The following is a 22,447-nucleotide window of genomic DNA, read 5'->3' on the forward strand; positions in this document are numbered from 1 at the left end:
CCAGAACTCTGTTCATTTTATGCAGTAGTTTAAGTTTTCGTCTATCTTGGCACAGCTTATAAACAACAGAAATCTGAGTTGTGGGAATATAATTTATAAACAGAAAAAAATGTCTGTGAATTGTGTTCTGAAGATGAAAGTAAATACATAGGAACATACGGTATTCCTTTAAAAGTTGCCAGATCATAATTGTGTGGCAAGACAGTTATCAGAAATTAATCCCTCTGTTGAGAGCAATTGAAGACACTATCCTAATGTAGGACCTTTGGAGGAGCCAGCATTAACAGAAGAAAACTCGTATCAAAGGCTTGAGGTGGGGATGAATCCAATCCAGCCTGAAAAAAATCTGCACCAGGTTTGAAAAATCACCCCATTCTCCAGCGTAAGTGATGCTAAGAAGCACAAACTGCTTTTTGAATCTAAGTCCCTGTGTTTTCTGTGAAGGAGCCGTAGTGGGGTGGGACAGAGATGGCACCTGGGAGTTCTGAGGCACCTGCTCCTCTCTGAGACGGACTGGCCTCAGGAGACAGACCAGACCAGACCAGCAACAACACATCAGAGGATGTTCTCTGAGGACGACCATGGCACTTAAGAACATTAAGTACCTTCTTATCTTCTACCTCAGTTTCTCACTGCTCATCTACATAAAAAGTAAGCCTTTCCCGTGTCTTGAACTTTGGGCATTTTTCCTGGTTTATTTCTGGCTTATATTTCTTACAAATAACGGATCATGTTGCATGTTCTGTAAAATACAATGCTAAAAAAGGAAGTTTTTATTTGTTTTTTTAAGTGTTCTGTGTTAAAAAAAATCAGTGATACCAGTCTATGTGAACAGTCAATTTTAAGATTCTGTGATTTCCAATAGGCATTCATGGGCAGAAATTTTGTTTTTAGCTTTTGTAGTAGTGAGCTGGAGAATGAAATGGTCACATAGAAAAGAAGATATTTTGTTGTGTTTACACTTCTACAGAATAGATTTGGCACTTGCTAATTGATATCCTTTAAAAGAAAGTTATTCATGAGCTATATTTCATTTTATTCCCACATTCTATATAGTTATCTTCACTTTAAAATAACTCTGTATTGCAACATTTGCTCTCATAATCAGGGGGATAGTCTCAGTGTTTCCCAAAAAGTAATGGTTCAAAGTGTTTCTTTCACCAGAGAAATGGGCTTTTACTGTTAGGTGCTTCTGTTTTATAAATGAAGATGTTATTTTTCATGAACTTCCCCAAATAGTAACAAGAACAATGTTTCTGGGATAATCTTGTCAGTTCTATGGCAGGATGGAAAATCAGAGGAGACCAAACGGCCCCAGCTGTGTGTTTATGAAGGACAGTAGCTATTGAACACGTTTAAAATGAAGACAGGGAGAGTATGTGCATGTTAAAGGGGCCATGTGATTTGTGTCTGTTGAATCTGAATATCAATAAGGCAAAGCATAGAGCAGCTGTCGTTGAACAAGACAACTTGGCGTTAGCACACAGTGTTGTGTAATCTGGGTCAACTTCTGTGGCTGTACCAGTGAGATTGTTACTAGCACAGTTTATAGCTGAACATATATCAGAGTTTGGGTGAAGAAATAAGTAAATGCCCTGGGTAGGTAGCGGAAGGCAAGTACAGAGAAACCAAGTCAGACTTTAACAAATGAACAGTGAAATACTTGACTGCAACACACATGCACAAAGGATTTTTTTTTCAGAGATATACTTGTCAAAGAGTTGTTCTTTTAGTACTTATTTACCCTCCTTGAAACTTAAAGTGGGCCCCAGATAATGTGAAATGAGGAAGAGAAGTGGTGTGTTTAGTTGTGCAGGTAGGAGAAATAAGAAATGAGAAAAAAGATATAAGATATAAAATGAATGTGAAGTGAATTTATGATGTAGTTTATGGCAAACAGCTTTGTCATTCAATGCAATATATATGAAAATTCCTAGAGTTTGCTGCAGTCTGTTTTAAAGGAAATGAATATATAATATCTTTAATTGAGTATAATAACTATACATCGATAATTACATATACATCATTTGTTTTTGCTCTCTTTGAGTAGGTGATTTTATCGATTGATACTTTGTAATTATTTGTATTTCTGATAGTAATTATTGTAAAATGATTGTAATCATTTGTATTTATTGATAGATACTTTGTAATTATTTGTATATATAAAGTATTTCTAAATACTTTGTAATTATTTGATTTATTCTACAGTACAGTATTTTTATTTATCTTAAAAAGTAAATTTGAAGTCTCATTTTCTTCTATTTTTAAGCAGGTAGACTTTTGTCCATGTTAATATATTTGTTGGCAATCGGCTAGTAGGGAGGCTGAGGTGGGAGGATTGCTTGAACCAGGGAGGTGGAGGCTGCAGTAAGCTGTGATCCTGCCACTGCACTCCAGCCTGGGCGACAGAGCTACACTCTGTCTCAAAACATGAAAAGAAAGGGAAAAATAAATTTCAGTTGTTAATACCATATTAACTGAGGGAATTAATGATTCTTCCTTTTGAACTTTGAAACATGTTCCCTTAAATTTAAGATAAAATAATCACCTCCAGCTCCATATTGTATTTTTGATCTAGAGTTCTGCCTTGCTCAGCTACCGGGGGAATGCTGTTTATGTTTTGTCTAATGCCCTTTATGTGTTCCAGTTGAGGATACATGACATGAAGAATATTAGAGCAGCATTCAGGAAGTGACATTCACTTTCTGTTCCTGAGCAGGTAGACATTCTTCTAACTTGAAGTTGCAATGAATTTGTCCTGATGGTTTTCATACCTGTTCCATCATTTTGCAAAACTTGTTCTAATGTGTGAGACCAGCTAAGTTTTACTAATTCAAAAGGAGCTATTATTTTTTGCTTCTGATGTACTAAAAGAGAAACTTATTAGAAAGAGACTCTCCTGTGGTCCATTATTCAGAGATTGTTTTAAATAATAAGAGTACTCCATAATGAACTTTTTGGGACCTTGATATACAAATCTGTTGTGAAGGGTTTTACAGAAACTACCATACTGTGAATTAGAAAAGCAATGTTTCTTTCTCTAGTCCTTTATAAATTTGGGAGTTAACTAAACATTGACAATCTAAATACCACATCTAGATTAATTTAAAAGTAACTGTTTTAATCTATATTTAAAGTTTGGTCATAGCATGTAAATAAAATGTGGTTTGATAAAATTACTATTAGAGTTCCTAGAACAACGTCAAAGAGTTTGGGGTAGCATTCAATCTTCTGAAAACTCGTAGCAATTACTAAGTCACTGATTTGAATGGAGTAATTTTTAAAAGTACTTTCTTTCTAATATACCCAAAAGAATGAAGAACAAATAGAACCTATAAAGATTAAATGTGGTCCGGCTTATTCAATCTTAATTCCAGTATTAATAAATAATTGAATTTGCTTAATAGGTCAGAGAAGGTTGATTATTCGTTAGGGAGTAATCACATATTCTTAAAATTCGGCATGTGTAGAAACACTGAAAACTTTGGTATTCACTATGCAGGTTAATACCTTGCAGTGGCATTTTGTAAAGCACCTACCTAATTATTAATGTGAGAAAAAAGTATCTTTTTGCTTCTTCACAAATAAAATAATCGCATCAGTTTACAGTAAAATCGTCACTACTCCATGAAGGTTACCCAGTGTTTCCTACATCACATAATAGAATTAGCTGTGGCTTCTTTTGTTAGATACTTCTCTTAGGCAAATGAGATTTTCTGGAGAATTGCATGCTTTTTTTTTCATCTTCAGTGATTTTCAAAAATTATCATTCATGGTCTCACAATATCAAATTCTGAAATGTGAGTGAACAAGAAAAGTTACAGTTTTTTATTCTATTTTCAATTGTATTGCTGACTTGTCAGGAAATCTCCGAGGAGCTCCATTTTCTCCTTTAAAAATATGAAAATGGGAGGATAACTCCTCCCCTTTCACATCATCCTCTGTTCATACCAGCATTACTATCTGCACTTACACTGTACTTTGCATTTTTCTTCTATGGTATGCATCACGGTTTGAAAATATTATTTTCATATTGACTTATTGATGTTTTACCTGTGGGATTATAGGACATGGTTGTAGGAGCTATGAGTGTTTTGCTAAGAGACATATCCCAAGTCAATGGGTAGCTATTGCCTAACTCAGGGTAGTCACTTATGGAATAGTTATGAAATGAATAAATTAGTAATTGAATGTTCGTAGCACTTGTTATAATAATCTTCATTTCTAATGACATTTTTGAATTTTTAAAGTCGTACATTGTTTAACTTTTTATAACATATATGCTTTATTATTTTAGAAAAGTTTTAGATTTACAGAACAATTAGGAGGTTAGTACAGAGGAATCATATAAACCCAATTTCCCCTATTATTGATATCTCATTATGGTAGATTTGTTACAATTAATTAACCAATATTGACACATTATTATTAACTAAAGCATGTAGTTTATTCAGATGTTAGCTGACATCCTTTTCCAGTTCTAGTATCCCATCCACAATATCACATACATTTTGCTGTCTTGTATCCTGAGATTCCTCTTAGCTGTGACAGTTCCTCAGGCCTTCCTTGTTTCTGATGACATTGAAGGTTTTGAGGAGTTCTGGCAGGGTATTTGATAGATTCTCCCAATATTAGATTTAGTTTTGTGTTTTTCTCATGTTAAAACTGGCGTTATGGGCTATTGGGATGAAGACCACAAAGGCGAGGGGTTTTCCTCATTATATCATATCAATAATATTATCCGTGATTTATACAGTCAACATAATATGTGACTGCTGATGTTAACCTTAATTGCCTGGAAGGTGGTATTACCGGGTTTCTCTGATAGCTGTAAAGTTATTTCTTTTATTCTTCTCTATATTGCACTCTTAAGAAGGGAAGTCACTGTGTTCAGCCTACACTTCAGAAGTTCAGAGTCATGATCTCCCTCCCAGAGGGAAAAGTTTACATAAATTATTTGAAATTCTTCTGCATAGGAGATCTGGCTCTTCTCTTTCATTTGTTAGTTTTTTCAATTGTTTATTTATATGTCAGTATGAATTTATTGACATTTATTTTATACTCTGGGTTATAATTTGATACTACTTCATTTTGTTACTCAAATTGTTCCAGCTTTGGCCTCTGGGAGTTCTTTTCAGTTGGCTCCTATTTTCTTTTGAACATACACCCCACCAATGTGGGGTGCTTTTTTAAAAAGGATTTTCTTCCTTTCTTGCTCTACAATCTATTTCAGACTCATCTTGTGTATTTCGTGACCCAATCCTATCATAAACCACTGTTTCTCCAAGGAGCCCTGGTTCTTTTTATCAGAGAATGGTAACAGAAACCAAGATCTGGATGTGAGGTGTGCTTGTAGCTGCTGGGGTGTCATGTCTTTTAGGCAATCTCAGATGAAAGAGCACAGATATGTGTCTATGTACTAGCCTATGTATATGCATGTTTCTATAAATACCTCTGTATATAAATCTGTGCCTGTCTGTATTAAGCTAAACATGAGTTCATATTGATGCCTCTAACTCCATTTTCACACGGATCATTTTAGCTGTCTCTCCTTGCTTATCAGTAAACTCCAATTCCAACACTGAGAAACCTGATTTCCACTATCTGCCATTTATTTACTTGTTTAAATTCAGTATACATACATAGCAGTATTAGACTGTTAATCCATACACCTATGGGAAACAACTTTATCTGTTTCCTTTTGTCTTTAGTTTTTCAGAGTCCACTTGTTTCCAAAACTACTTAGGTGAAGAGTTTTTCCCTTAACCCCTTCTGTGAGATCATCTCATACACTTGTAATGCAGTTAGATTGTTGTTTCACAGTCTGAATTACTTTCTGGGATTTCCTTGACTTCCTAAATGATTTTTAAATTTGCATGCAATTGGATTGACTCTTTGTACTGTAAACTTCTGTGTATTTTGACAAATGAGCCATTAAAGTACTATGCAGAATAATTACTATTCTAAAAATCTGCTGTGCTTCTTCTCTGCACCCTTGATTCTCTGGCAGGCAGCCACTGATCTCCATAATTTTGTCTTCATTGAAGACATTGAAATCATACAATATGTAGCCTCTTTGAGCTAGTTGGACTCTACTTGGAATCCTTACCTGCCTCTTCCTAGCTTACGTGTCATTCAGTCCTGGGTATTTCTTAGCTTGCAGCTGCATCGGTCCAGTCTCCGCCTCTATCATTACATGATGCTCTCACTTTATCTGTCTACCTTTCTTCTATTCTTCCTATAAGGACATCAGTCATATTGGAGTAGATGTATCCTAATGACACCATATTAACTTGATTACATCTGCAAAAACCCTATTTACAAATAAGGGCAGATTCACACGTACTGAGGGTTAGGACTCTGACATACCTCGGGGACACAATTCAACCTATAATATTTACTGTGAATAAAACTCTGATATATGATTATAAAAACTACTTGATTAATACCACTTTTATTGAGCAAAATTAACCTCATGTGCAAACTGGTTTACAATGAATATTTTAAACATAGTAAGTGCTCAATGAATATTTATGGAATAAATAGTTGTTATGTTTCAAGAGACATGATATGAATATCCTTATGTTAGCATGAGGTAGAAGAAAGATCATGCTAAAATGTGCCGATATTTTTCTCTTATTTTTTCCCTTCTTTACACTGTCTCTACTTTTTACATATTTAGCCTTTCACGTTGAATTAAGGGTTCAGAAATTTCCTTGTATGTAAATTTGCCCTATGAAATTAACTTAGAGTCTGATCAATATGTAAAATAGCACTAGAATTAGGGTGGAAACATGTTTTCATATTTCCTTGGGACAAATAATTTGGCTGTCTTCCATATTTGAATGTTCAATTCTTTAACCTACTTTTTTTTTTTAACAAACTGCATTCATTACTTAGGGCACCAAAAGATTACTGTCTTTTATTATTGATTCAAAACAGTGATTACAAGTTATTTTACTGTGCAGTAAAAATTATAGACAGAAACACAATCGTAATAATGCATCACCTGTGTGAAAAAGTTATTGCTGCAAACCCTCAACTGATTATTTCAATGGTGATGCTCAATTTGTTGAGGTAATTTCGTTTTCTCTCCTTGTATTCAAAACCACAAATTTGAGATCATCTGACTAGACACAAGTACTTGTTGTAGAGAGCTGGTCTCTGTGCAAAGCAAACTGAATTGTGTGGAGATTAAACCATAAACTCAGCCTCATTAGCACTCTGCTCTCACTAATTTGCCTAAAGTAAAATAAGTATTTAAAGGTTCCAAGAATTCTGATGTAGAGAAAAGAGTCATCCATCTGGGAATTATCAGGACAATTATGTGGAAAACCAAAAAGACTACACAATGAGGTTCATGTAGGTTACAAATCCGCCATTCCTGCCTTGGCAGATGTTAGTCACAAGAGTGGGAGAGTAGTTAAAATTATAAAGATTTTTACTCTGAAAAGATTTTAAAGGTGAAATGAAAACTTTTATTATTTAGGACTAACTTTTTTTCTGGAAAAAAAAAAAGTCCTCCCAAAGCCTGATTTGTAAACAGCAGATACGGTTTGTAGACTAGGAGTTCTCACTTCTCTCCAACCCCGTTTCACATGTCTTTAGCACCTACGCCAGAGTTGGGTAAGGAAAGAGAAGAAAAATGAAATGTAAAGCTTTATGTTTTATATATAAATGCCTGAAAATTACATCAAACACAATATTGCAAGAAGCTACTTAATACTTTCATGGAGTAAGAGTCTTAAAAGAAGCCTTAACAGCTACTCATTATAGTATTAACTGTATTTCTACAATTTCTCCTAAAGCAATTATAAAATAATTAAAGCATTACTTTCTGTAATTATAAACTCAAATAATTATAGATGTAAATACAAATTGCTTTCTCTTTACTAATCTCATTATATCAAATTTCTTTTGTTTTCTGGCTTTCTTTTTACAACCCCTCTATGGAGCAACTGAAATCAGGAAATGTATGTGCTGTTTAATTCTTTCTGCTCAGCTGCTTCAGCTAGCAGTCTAGCTATATGAACTGCTTGAAGTTCAGAATAGCCCTAGAATTAAGGCAAAGTTTGCATAAACTTAGTTTTTCTGTAGGCTTGGAAAGATGCAATTGTGTCCATATAGTGGGACTCAATGTCAGTAGTGGAAACAGCCCACTACCCGCTACCCTTTCATTCCCATATTCCTTGTTTTTGAAGATAATAAATCTCTAAAACCCTTTTTTTTTAATTAGAGGACTCTATGATTCATGCTTTCTTTGCCTACCAGATACAACTAACCTCTGTTACCCAATTTATCTATGCCAAACATGAGGCTGAATGTTTTTACAAAGTTTATCTCATTTAATTCAAAGCTTGTGATGAAGATTTTATTATTTCCATTTTGCAGAGATATCTAAGGCTTGGGGTGCACAAGTAAAGCCACTAAATTGTTGATTTAGATACTTAAATTATTTTTTAATGTGAATAGTTTTCACACAAGCATATCATATGGTCAGAATTTGAAAATACCAATGCCACTATTCCTAAGACCAAGGACAAAGACTTTGGTCCTTCTGAATTAAATAGGCTTCTATAGATGCATCATGGAAACTCTGCATCCAGACTTTTGGCTCTACAAAGGGAAGCATTCATGTAAATATAACTGTCAATCATAAATCAGAAAAACATAAGGGAGAGAGATGCAGTGAAAAGATCGTCAATCAAGCTTGTAAGTAGGTTCCACCTGTGAATAATAATCTATTGCTCAAAACCATAAGAAATACAGGTATTAAAGGTAATTTATTATGTGTTCATCACAAGCTACATGTGCTGTAAGTATAACTTCAAATGTCAACATACTGTAATACCCTCAAAGGGAATTTGTTGTGTGACTGATGATAGAATTTCAGAAACTCATCAGCTTTGGGAATAAACTGGCTTTTAAAAATCCAGATATCATACCAAACATGTATTCTATCATGCACATTTCTTTAAGGTATTCTTTTTAACTCTAATAGGCAGTAATGCATACTGGAATTGCTCAGATTACTGATTGTCACCTAGATATATTTCGTTAATTCTTAGGGTCCGTTGTAGTCCTTGCCATTAATATAACTATTTTTTTAAAGAAGGGTGGTTTTTATTATGTCCTTCTTCTAGTAGATATTTTACCGTTTATTGTTCATGGCTGGTAAACTTGTATTTATGAAGTCTCAGACATTTAACTCAATGTGCTTTTGTTGTTTCATGACACAAATGTAATCATATTTTATAAAGTACATTGGTCAGTGAGGTTGTGTGTATGACATTGGATTAAAAAATTAATGTGTAAAATAAATACATGGGGGGGCAGTCATTTAAGTGATGAGTTTCTGAGTTCCAACTCCAGATGCTATGATTTTATTGTTTCTGTGTAGGACCAAAAAATCAATTTAAAAAATAAGTTTTATGTAATTCTGATTCATGTCATTTACAGAGTAGGTTTTAAGAGATGCTAATCCATAGGTTAACGTGGAAGTTGGTAGATTATTGATTCTTAAAGTGTGGCAAAGACTGGTGTGAGGGAAAAAGTGGAAAGAGTGGAAGTGGGAAGAGGGCACGAAACAATCAAGGGCACAGTGCATTTGGGACTTAATGGAAAAATGAAACAGTGGGAAGTGATGTGAGATGAGGGTGTGTGAGCAGTGTCCACATAATTAAAGGCTTTAATTGCTATAATGAATTATCTTATACTAGAATTTTCTTGTAGTCAGAGGTTCCCAAATGTTTTCACATTGCGGCCTGTAGAGAGAGGATGATATCTGTGCACCATACTTGCTCATGTAGTCAAGGCTGTTGACAACCAGAGGCGATCACTTGGTGGCTTTTGCAGCTCTGTCACCCTTTAGCCTACTCTTCCCATGTTGGAAAGTGCCACGAAAGGTGGTTGAAAGACACTGAAGGACTTTAAATAGGAACCCTGGCATGCTCAGACTTGACCAAAATGAGGAGGGACTAAGGAAGGGCAAGCAAGGCTGTAGTTAGCGAAACCTAGTGTGAAATGACGGAGACCTCAAACGGTGTTGTCCTGGTAAGATGAAGCAGAGAGGGCTTAGCTACTTCAGGGGAACATTAACTTATTCTTTGATGAGAAATGGGTGAGAGCAAAAGGGAGGATAGTGAATAATGATTTCCAGGCCCCCAGTTTATCTGTCTTAAATAATGGTATGACATACCTAAAATAGTAACGCACTGAAAATGTAAGATGTATTGTCACAATTTAAATGTATTTATTTTGGAATATCAGAGTGACATGCTGGTGAAGCTATCCAGCAGGCAGTTGGAAATATCCCTCCAAAGTTTAAAGGAGAGACCCAGTTCGAAGATAGAGTTGAGTCCTTACAAATTTAGTAACTATCATGATGCCCATCCTAGGGAATACTTATTGGAATAAGAAGAGAGAACACAAAAAAATCTAGAGAAAAGTTCTGTAAAGTAATTTACACTATGGATTCAAGGTTTAAATATGAGTGTTCTTACTCATTGGTTCGGTAACTCTTCTAGGAGAAATAGTAGAAAATGAGAGCAAAAATAGCATGTGAAGGAAACCATATGTTAGGTGTAGTAGTGAAAAATTAGAAATAAGCTTAACATTATTAATCAAATGTGCATGTTTATACTAATAAAATGCTTGAAACATAAATTGTGATGCTTTGGGATCAAAGAAATAAAGACAATCCAGTAATCAAAAGTAAATTGAAGCAATTTAAATATTTCCTGCAGTCTCTTAAGGAACACACACATGTACACATATATTCAATCGCAATATAAGGCACAGAGAAATATTCTTTCTCCATTTTATGTTCTCAGTATCCTGTAAAAATATTATTTCTCCCTTGTTACAGCCTCAGTGTCTCTCACTACTACTTCCTAAGGTCTGACTCCTGAAAAAGGTTAGAAATTTCTCTTGAAATCCTCCTCATATGGGTTCTTTTTTTTCTCTCAGAAGTAAATTTCTGCTCTTTCTTGTGTAAGTCCCCTCTCCTAGGTTCCCAAATATTTAAAATTTCTTTTTGGTTATCTTGATTCTGTATCACAAAATCCCAGGAATGAAACTAGTGAAGATAAAATTTTTAATATAGGTTAGGAAAGGCATATGGAAGATGAGCAGACAGAGCCAAATGCACTACACTGGGCAAGGAAGGAGGGAAGAATGTCAGCACTTAGTCAAGAGGTCATATGTGATTTCCAAAGGTTAAAAAAAACCCACATACCAGATATCAAACTTTATATAATCTATGATGTGAAATTTGTGGTGTAAAAAACATGCTTGGAAAACCAAGGAACAATTCTGGAGGGAAACGTTTTAGAAATTTTTTTTTACTATGTGTTTTTGGGGGAACAAGTGGTATTTAGTTACATGAGTAAGTTTTTTAGTGGTGATTTGTGAGATTTTGGTGCATCCATCACCTGAGCAGTATACACTGAACCCCATTTCTAGTCTTTTGTCCCTCACCCCTTTCCCACCCTTTTCCCCTGAGTCTCCAAAGTCCATTGCGACATTCATATGCCTTTCCATCCTCATAGTTTAGCTCTCACTTATGAGTGAGAACATATGATATTTGGTTTTCCATTCCTGAGTTACTTCACTTAGAATAATAGTCTCCATTTTAATTCAGATTGCTTCAAATGGCTTTAATTCATTGCTTTTTATGGCTGAGAACTATTTCATCATTTATCTACACACACACACACACACACACACGCATATATATATATATATAAAAGCCTCTTTATATCACAGTTTCTAGAAATTTAACAACAATTATCATGGGATATTGAGATTACAAAGGATTACAACATTTTTCTTTAATCTTGTTATAGGTTCTATATTTTCTATAAGTAGGCAAAAAAATCTTCAATAAACATAAAACAATATTATTTATATTAAAATGAATTTTATTTTAAAAATAATTTAGATATGCAAACAATACATTGTAAGTCACAGAGCTACTGACAGAAGTAGCTATAGCTAGACAAAAATATTAAGTAAATATTTGCTGTTTTAAAAATGTTATATTAGAAAAATGTCAGTTTCAAAAATATGCAAGAAAGGAGAGATCATTTATTTCAATTGTAAGCTATGTGTGTTTGAATCATTTTATTTAAATTCTATGTTTTCTTATTTCAAATTGGGAAAAATTATTTTAAACTGCATAGAAGTGTTAAATAATGAATGTGTGACATTCACCAGGTCTTAGCTTCAGATTGACAGTCAAACTTAGGATTCACGACAGACTTCATCAAGCACCAGTTGTGCTTGTCTTGAGGAAAACACAGAGGACCAGTGTCATAGCATGCACAACAACAACACGGCAGAGGTCTGGTGATTTCCAGACACAGCTTTGGATGTCCCAGTCATTCTGCACTGTGGGTGTGGTGGCCACAGGAATAAAGTTGATTGAATACAACTTCAGCTGGGGAAAACCATCAGCTCTGAGATCCTCCCTTCCGTTTTTATATCAAGCTATGTGTATGTGACAGAGTAGTCACATCTAATCAGGTTTATGTGATTAGCCCCATTTCGGGGTAGCTCCATTTCATTAGTTTCCAATTACTTGATAAGCAACCTTGACAATAAGTTACACACGCTTGGTCTCTTCCATGGTACTCTCATTTATCTTGCATCAATATAGGTGAATATCTAACTATTCCTCAGTTGCCACTGCAAATCAAGGGTCTAGTCTTCAGGCATTTCCAGAGAGAAGGCCAAAGAAACAGCTGTTAGTCCTGTTCTGGTATGTAAAATGCTCAGGATAGTGCCTGACACATAGTAAGAAAATAAAAATCTTAACAGAGCCATTGTGTTTGTTATTTCAAAATTGACAACGTGTTTATTCTAATGTTGTAATTGAAAAAAAATAGAACAAAGGAATCCACTGCTTGGTTGGAATATCTTTTCTTCATTGATAGTTTTCAAAATGGTTGTTGCTAAAATCAGAGTTTCTCCCTATGTGTCTGTCGAATTCCTTTCACATCAAATAAAATTAAATCACATGATGTCCTTGAAATCATGTTGTGTTACAGGTCAGTGGTTATCATAGAAGACTTTAAACATTCATTACAGGAATATTGAGGGATGATGGCAAGTTGTGTTATTGAGAGTCATTGCTGAAATAGGCTATTGGAGTGTGAACTGGTCATTAAACTGTGAAGCATCATTCATATCAACATGAAAGCCACCTTGATTAGGAAGTTACTAGTTGGTAACCGGGAATATTGGTTGAAGAAATTGGAAGAGTGGTGAAAAGAGAAGTTGGTGCAAAAACATGACGTGTAAGAGGATTGTGCAAGAAGATGGTAGCTAAACTACTTTTTATAATAAAAAACCATGAATTTTGGGGTAAGAGTGAAAATAGAGAGATGATGGGGACAGAATAATGGATAGAAGAATAAATGAGGCAACGTGGTAGAAGCCCTCACCCTTTAGAGGAAAATAGCCAGTCAAAAAGTCCTCTCAGTAGGATGTACAACAGACTAGTTGCAGACATGTCAAATTCTCATTTTTAACACATCAGTGTTACTGTAAAGCCTCTCTCTTTCACCAGATCTTCAATTCAATTTTATTACTTTTGTAGCTTTGGGGAGTGGAATGGTAGCAAATATTACAACTGGGCTATGAACAGACGTAACATGACTCACATTGGCCTCTCTGTTGAAGCCAATGTGATAGAAACAACTGCTCTTGAGACATCACAGTCCACACCTTTGATGTGGTGACTGATGGCAAAGTGAGGTGTAACCCATGGTGTGGTGGATACTTCTGTGCAGCAGTGGAGCACAGGTGGATGACTCAGGAGACTAAGCTCCTTCCCCCATATTTACCAAGGATGGCCATGTCAGGGGAAACATATGCTGATTAAATACTGAAAGAGGATCATCTGGATAGAGTTAAAACATTCTCAATAAATATTCATTTTTAAGAATTGCTAATTAATTTATTTTACTTATTCTTTGAATTTGAGCAGAATCTCTCTCTTTTTCACTCACTCTCTCTCAATTCCTTGGTCTTGTGTGTGCTCTCAAGACTAAGACTGTGAGGTCACAATGTTTCCTGTGATACAGACTTGAAAGAGTGGAGGTCTTTCTCCATACTCCTTGTAGCTTGGTACTATTCCTAACTTCTCAGCCCCTTCGTAGTTTTTTGCAGGAAGAAAAAGCTAATTATTGGTGCTCCAGGACTTGGCAAAGCCAAGTAAAAAAGTGATTTTTCTTTTCCTTCATGTGGTATCAATTTGATTGCTTGTCTTCTAGATAATAAGGAGGTTACCTCTCAAAGGGCCCAGTCTTTTCCCAATAGCAATAGTAACAACCTCATTTATTGAGAACTGAATACTTAGAATTGTATATAAACTCCGAATCTTATAAAACTCCTTCTAGGTGCCTGTTATCTATACTTTAAAATAGTACCATTATTCTCATGGAAGTTCAGAGATTTGACACATTGACAAAGTAAGTGACAGAGCTGGGACAGAACTAAAACCTCTTGTTATTCCCACCATTCCTGTCTTGATAACCATAGACCTTAGTTAACTAAACATTTTCTAACGATTGTTTGCAATTTGTCTTCCTAATAATAATGTAACAGGTTTCAAATTATCCTACTTACTAAAAGGCCTATACACCTGTAATGAAACATGCATTTTGAAATACATTTGCACAATTCATAGGCCACAGGAGAGGTAAAATGAATTTCTGGAATATGGCTTGAATAAATAAGAGTTAATTAGAAAATGCAGTAATATGTTATATTTTAGAAATCAGAAAGGCAGAACTTGGTAATTAAGGGCTTAGGTTGATAAACCATAAATTGAGAACCATAAGTGGTTCTGGTCCTTGGAACTGCAAAATAGTTTCACCCAATGTAACCAGGCTAATATATTGCTCCTGGCAGCCTCCTGCCACATCCAAAATTTTCTCCTCTGAGTTTTTCATCTTTGTGAATCAGGCCTTCCAGAAAGTTCCAATTTCAAAAAGACATTTTTGCATTAATGCATCAATTCATAGATTTACTTTCAGTTTCCTAACTTAAACTAGGGACTTGAAGCAAGAAAATCTAAAATAGGTCAATGGTAGGGAGACTTTAAGCATACGAAATTGATGATGGTGGTCTCTGTAATAGGGTCCCTGACGGACCCCAGAGCAGCATGGAGCCACTGACTTCTTGCAGGGGAGAGGCGCTAGGGAAAGAAGATGTTAGAAAAAGTCACAAGGCAAAACTTCGTATGTGCAGTTTATCCAAGGGTGGCTCACAAATAGAATTATTATACTCAGGAAGGAAAAAGACATATCGCTAACCAGATGATCCACCTGTAATGACTTCTTTCTTAGCTACACGAACAGGTAAAAGCAAATACATACATTACATTTTACAATTATACTCTGAAGAGGTGTCCACTTTTGAGCAAGATGGAGTAAGAGGGACTGGATTCATCCTCCAGTGTGAAGCGATTAAAAAAAAAACCTGGCAACACATATGAAACAGTGATTTTCAAGACATCAGCTATCAGATAATGAAGAGTAGTCACCTCTAAGAAATGCGAAACAAACAAGGTGAGCCCTATTGCTTGAACTTACTATCTTGAGAGACTTTCCAGGAAACAGCACAGAGAGAGGGATTCATGGATAGCTGAGTGTTTGAGGAGACCCAGACAGATAAAATTCATGGGACAGAGTACCTGTGAGGAGAGCAGCACATAGACAGACCAGAGAGCTGCAGAAGCTTTCTTTTAGTATTCAGCTGAGTTTATATCAGCACATGCACGTGAGGAGAGTACCCAAGGCCTGGGAAAGAAGAAAGCTGAAATGATTAGAGATAACAACAGCCGGCACTCATTGAGGGATAAGAATTGTATCTGCTCCTAGTAGCCAGACTGAATAATTTCATGATTTATGAAACATTTGGTAGGATATTACCTCGGTAGATATAAATAATTTTCTCCAGGTTCAATATGCTCTTGTGCTGCTTAACAAATCTTAAGAGCAAGACCTAAGGAATCAAGCTGTTTCTAAACTGCGTTCCAGAATAGAGCTCAAGAAGCTGTGCATAGAAACGGGAAAATAAGACCCAAATGAAGAGAAAAATCAATCAATCAAAACAGATCATAAATTGATCCAGATGTTAGAATTACCCAATAAGGACACTGAAACAGTTGTTACAACTTTCTTCCAGATGTTCAAAAAGTTAAGTAGACATATGAAATCTGAGAAACATTCAAATAAACTAATAGAGACAGAAACTACAAAGTATAAGATGAAAAGTACATTGGAAAGGCTTAATGGCAAATTAGATGTTGAAGAGAAGGTTAGTGAATTGAATACATAGCAAGGGAAATGATCCAAAATTAAACACAAAGAGAAAAAAGAATTAGAAAACAAAGCAAAGCAAAGCAAACAAAACACCCACAAAACTGCAACAACTTTGCAAAGTTTAATATATGCAAAATTGGAATCCCTGACAAAGGGACTGAAAAGGAGAAACAATGGCCAATGACCAAACAATAGCCCCCCAAAAATCCCAAGTACAAGAAACACACACACACACAAAACCATACCAATTTTCTTTTTTAATTATTTCTCTTACTTTTCTGTTGTTCTGTTAACAAGCAGGAAATGTCTTCCTGAAATATAATTGTCTTCTCTAATTCTTGAATGCTATTTTGCTTTTGAAAATATTTTGTCTGTTTTTAATTTCTTCTATGGATAATTGTGTTCTCACTTCACTCTAATTTTGGTTCCTCTGTAGGTGCTCCCTATTTTCTTTCTGGTTTCTTAATGCATTTTCTTTATCTTCAGTGTATTGTGATGTGCCTTGATTGGGGATTTATGTTTACTGTATCTTTATTTTTTTTAATGTTATTTATGCTTCTTAAGACTTTTTCAGCTTCTTGAATGTGAAGTTTCACAGACCTCATGGTTTGGGGAAAATCTGAGTCATTTATCACTTTGGATATGGTCTCTTCCCTATTCTCTCTGTTCTCTCTCTGGGTATTCCTTTTAGATGAATATCGGATCCTTCTATCATTGTTGTCTATTAATCTTGCTAACATATTTTCCTCTCATCTATTCTTTTCAGCTATGTCTAGTATGCTTGAATTTATTGATTTAGTTGTAAATGCCAGTGCCTACATTTTCCTTTTCAACAGATCTATTTGCCTTTTAAAATGAATCTATTCTTTTTTTATATAATGTGCTTTATTTTTTCATATTAGAATTAAACATTTTTTAAAGATATAGTTCTTACATGGTTATATATCTTCTATATAGATAGTTTTATGTATCTGTAGCTATTCAAGTATGTAGTTGTTATATATATAGTTATTTTTATCTAGTTGTATAGGAGTTATATTTGTCAGTCTATTATATCAAGGGTTGGGATTTGCTCTCCTATCTGTTGTTTCTGCTAACTTGTTGTTTGTTTGATTTTATTATTACTTGAAATTTTCTTATTGTGAGTCTTTCTCCAAGATGTTTTTAAAAACATTTATTTTATTTATCCTATGGGTACATTTTGGAACTGTGTCCTGATCATATCCCTACAGAACATCTTTTCCTGTGCTTTTGCAAAGTGGCCAAAATCAGTTTTTTATCTTCCCTTTCATGTGTGTGTATTTGAAGGGAAGAGGATCTCAGATCATAGGGTACTGTCAATGGGATGGATGCAGAGCCTCAGGGTTTTGATTTGCTGGAGGGAAAGTGTGAAAGGACAGGAAGTCGTTAGCTCCGCTGTTGCTCTACCACTGTCCCTGACAGTGGGAAGATCATTTTTTAGGCCTTCTTTTTCGCTGAACAGCTCAGGGAGTGGACACGTGTCTTTTATCCCTTTCTATTAAATTGACTTTTACTTTCTTCAGCACTATGAAATAATAAACATATGCCACTTTGCAAATAGCTTATTTCAAGTTTAAATTACATTGGGGAATTTAATGCTTCAGTATTTCCTTAATTTTCTAACATTAGTTGGTTACATGTTTTATCAAATTAATGTTTGTTGTTACTGTAAAAGTTTTATGCTCAAAATAGCTTTAAATTGGTGTACATGATAAAATTTCATTTGATTGACTTTTATTTTAATTCAATCATCAAGAATTCATGATGCTGTTGGATATCAGTTCATGTTGTTACCTTTCTATGGTAAAAGCAGAATTTATGAGAGATTTTATATTTATTTCAAGATGCCACATGTATTTGTCTTTTCAGTTTCCAGAGTCTTTAGCATGCATAGTGCTTAACAGAGCACATTCCTGGACAGCCGGTTATTATTCATCGAAATTTTGGATTCTGTATATACTTATAGTGCATCATATATACATACATGTGTACATACCACATTGCAAGTTTCATTCCATGCTGCTCTTTACTTTCCTATCTATATTCTTCTGGAAGGCTTGCATTTAAGTTAAGACCTTAAGTTTGTTTTCCTTGAGTCTTTTGGCGGGGGGAGTATTTTTTTTTATAAATGATATGTAATAACTCTAAATTCTCATAAAATTATAAACATTTTTCAACCTCTTGGCAGGCTATAGAATTGTTAATCCTTTTTCAATGGTCTTTAGATGCTGTCCTGTTGTCTTCTAGCTTGCAGCTGGCCCAAGTCCTGAGTAAGGGCAGTGCTGGACTGTGTCACTAGCATACTAAACACCTGAGTCCTAAAGGTCAAAGCTGAAAACCAAAGTAATGTGTCAAATCCCAAGAGGCAGGCAAGAGCAAGGGTCACAAGCAAAATACTGACAACTGAGACCAGTGTGGGATATCCAGCAGGTTAGAGCAGGTGAACTCAGAGAAGTAATTTGGGGCTTTTTCTTGTAAGATAAAGATTCTGTCAGTAAAAGAATTTTGAGCCCAAGAAAGAGTGGAACCAGAAACATGTGTCTCATGATGGTATATTTTGTAGTTTGCATTTCACTGATAATGAACTGGCTCCATTCAAGCCTTTGTGTCTGTAGCACTGCAACATTTAATAGCTGAAATATATTTGAGCAGCTTTATTTTTGTCACCCTCCTTTCTTCCAACCACATGATTAAGATTTGTTAATGGAGATATTTGTCAGACTGTACAAGATTGTCAATTAGATTTTCTTTTAAGTGCAACATATGGCTGAGGATCTAATCATATTTCTGCCTGAGACCTGGTGTACCTAGGATGATCTTAATAAAGTATTATGTCTTCATAAAGACAAAAACCAGGCTTACTGTGAAACACAGCATCACAGAGCTGGAAGAGAGCTCCTTTGGTCTCTATTATTAGGTCTAAGAAAGATAGCATCTTAACTCTTCTAATTTTTTTTTTTTTTACTTTCTCTTAAAGTAAGGCATAATCCCTCATTAATATATATTTTATAGATAGAAGAAGGCTGTAAAAGTATGAGCACTAGACTGGAGAATCTGCTTTCTAGAACTGTCTAAACTACAAAATACAGATTGCTCACATCTGTCTTGGACTGTTTTTCTATCCGCAAACTGGAGGCATAAATAAGGTTCATAGCTATGTGAACAAGAAACACTTTTTCCTCATGGGTAAAATCAGGGGCTCTAGAGTCAGACTGCAGGGCTTGAATTCAACCTCCACTACTTAGCACATGTTTGGCCTCAGAAAATTACCTTTGCAAGCCTCACTCTCTTCATTGATAAAATGGAAATAATAATGATACTTACAATTTGGGGGATGTTAATCTATATATAGTAAGTAAAGATCTGATGACTGAGAATCACCCAGGGGAGAGTCCAGAGGGAAAAGGGAAGAGGGCCCCTAAGGAGCAGTCATTTTAAATGACAACTGAGAAAATAGAATTCACAAAGGAGTCTGCAGAACTTAGAGGGGAAAAGAAAAAAGTTAGAAAAGTATGAAGTTATGAAAAAGAATAACTTTTAAAAGACAGAGACACAAGATAATTCAAATACCAAGACTTCAAGTAAGAAAATGACTCCAAATGTATTATTACTGGGACCCTGACCAGTGGGTTCATGGGGTGGTGAGGACAGTAACCAGATGGCAGTTGGCTGTACACTGAGTGGAAGCATTTATTCTCACTCAGAGAATAGATGATGAACATAGACAACTGTTCTGACAGGTCTGGCTGCAAAGAGAAGAAGACAGATACTACAGGAGCTATAGGGAAATGAAGGAGAGATAAAGACGGTTATGTTATTTATAGGGAAATGAAGGAGAGATAAAGACGGTTATGTTATTTATAAACATTGTTTCTTTTCTTTTGTTCTATTTTTAGCAAAAATGTGAACATGCTTACATACTTACAGAGAAAAGAGAAATTGCAGACGGAGAATAAAGAGAGGCAAGACCTTATAGGGAAATAAAAGAATCTTATTTTGAGCGTGCTGGTATCCCTGGACGAAGAGAGGAAACCTGGTGACTTGGTTAATAGGAGGAAAGCAGGAATAGATATGTATATGGATGTAGATAAGTTTTTATCATTGGTGCTGAAGAATTTTTTTTGTTTTGTTTTGTTTTGAGACAGAGTTTCGCTCTTGTTACCCAGGCTGGAGTGCAATGGCGGGATCTCGGCTCACCGCAACCTCCGCCTCCTGGGTTCAGGCAATTCTCCTGCCTCAGCCTCCTGAGCAGCTGGGGTTACAGGCACGCGCCACCATGCCCAGCTAATTTTTTGTATTTTTAGTAGAGACGGGGTTTCACCATGTTGACCAGGATGGTCTCGATTTCTTGACCTCGTGATCCACCCGCCCCGGCCTCCCAAAGTGCTGGGATTACAGGCGTGAGCCACGGCGCCGGCCTAGTGCTGAAGAATTAAAGAAGGTGCCTCTAACAGGTTCTATTTACTTTGCAAAGTAAATTGCAGAGGATGAAAACGGGGGGTAAGAGGATTAAATGATTCTGGAGAGAAGAAGCTAAGTGATAGTTTTCTCCACAAATTCTGGGTGTCTAATTTTCAGTGTTTTGGACAAAATGAACAAGTTGATTCTAAAATTGAATAGAATAACAAGACATGAAACTGGCTGAAGCACTCCTGAGGAAGAATAATGACTTGGAGGGAATATTTCCTACCAGATAACATAGCAAGAATTATTATAATGCTATAATAATTTTAAAAATATGACTTTGACTCAAGGGGTAAATATACAAACAAAGACTCAGAGAGGCTCATATATAAATGGAAAATTATACGTAACAGAAGTGGTATTGCCATCATTGGGAACAGAGTAAATGGTATTAAAATTTTTATGGAAATCCTATGGAAAACATGGAATTGATCTTCTCATTTATGCAAAAAAACTAATTCTAAATAAATTAATTACATGGGAAGAGCAAAAATTTTACACTTTAAAAAAGCAAAATAATATTTTTTCACCTCAATGTAGGAATACATTTATTTAAGACAAAAGTGGTGATTATAAAAAATTTAAGGAGAAATTCAATTATGTTAAATTAACTATAATAGTCAAAAATAAGTAACATAGAAAAAATAATCAACAAACTGGAAGAAGGAATTTGCATGGCATACAGTCAATAAGATAATGATGATCTTATTTAAAGGAGAAAGCACTCCTTTAAATCAACGAGAAAATGACAGGGGACCAAATAACAAAATGAAAATGAGACATGAAGAGCTACTTCACAGAAGAGGAAACATGAATGATCAAAAGCATAGGAAAATGCAGTCCATCTCACTAGTTATCAGGGAAATGCAAGTTCAGATCAGAGATAAATGCCATTTTGCATCCAGATTGGTAAAAATGATTACATCTTACAAAGCCAACCTGATAGATATGTGGAACAACAAGCAAGCATGACTCTTCCATAGCACTAATGCAAGTGTACATTGGCATAAGCTCTGGAAAGCAATTTGAGGTTATTTTATAAATTTGACTGTAAATTTACTCTAAATTGACCTGGTAATTCCACTTCTACACACACACACTAGAGGAAAAAGCCTTATTGTGTATGCACAATAGAAAATGTGTACAAAAATGTTCATACAGCAGAAAGTCTTGAAAAATAAAAATATTTTGCCTTGACAAGAAAAGGAATAAACAAACTGGTATATTTATACAAAGGTTGTTAGAGAATTTTGAAAATGAATGAACTACTGTTATGTGGAATTGCATGCATAAATTGTTAAAACCTAATGTTGAACCAAAGAGGCAGGACTCCATAGACTATGAGGTGCTATGCAGGCATGCTTTTCCTTAGCAAAGGAAAAGTTCTTGAAGAAGGTGAAAACTGCTACTCTAGTGCACATCCAAATGATAAGAAAGTGAAATAGCCTTATTGCTGAGATGAAGAAAGTTTGAGTGGTCTGGATGGAAGATCAAACAGCCACAGCATTTCCTTAAGCCAAAGCCTAACCCAGATTAAAGCCTCTACTCTCTTCAATTCTATGAAGGTTGAGAGAAATGAGGAAGCTGCAGAAGAAAAGTTGGAAACTAGCAGAGGTTGGTTCATGAGGTTT

At 35.3% G+C, this 22,447-nt stretch overlaps 1 protein-coding gene across 1 annotated transcript in view; it reads left to right on the plus strand.

Moving 5' to 3' along the window:
- The first annotated feature begins 431 nt into the window (after positions 1-431).
- The window catches only part of CRB1 (crumbs cell polarity complex component 1), a 223,616-nt gene continuing 201,600 nt past the window's right edge, over positions 432-22,447 (plus strand). Inside the window, exon 1 of the mRNA XM_008985348.4 lies at positions 432-651. Within this exon, the coding sequence (XP_008983596.2) occupies positions 582-651 (70 nt within the window). The 5' untranslated portion in view covers positions 432-581. The remainder of the gene's footprint in view (positions 652-22,447) is intronic.

Source organism: Callithrix jacchus, chromosome 19, assembly GCF_049354715.1.
Source record: "Callithrix jacchus isolate 240 chromosome 19, calJac240_pri, whole genome shotgun sequence".
In the NCBI taxonomy this organism is placed as follows: Eukaryota; Metazoa; Chordata; class Mammalia; order Primates; family Cebidae; genus Callithrix; species Callithrix jacchus.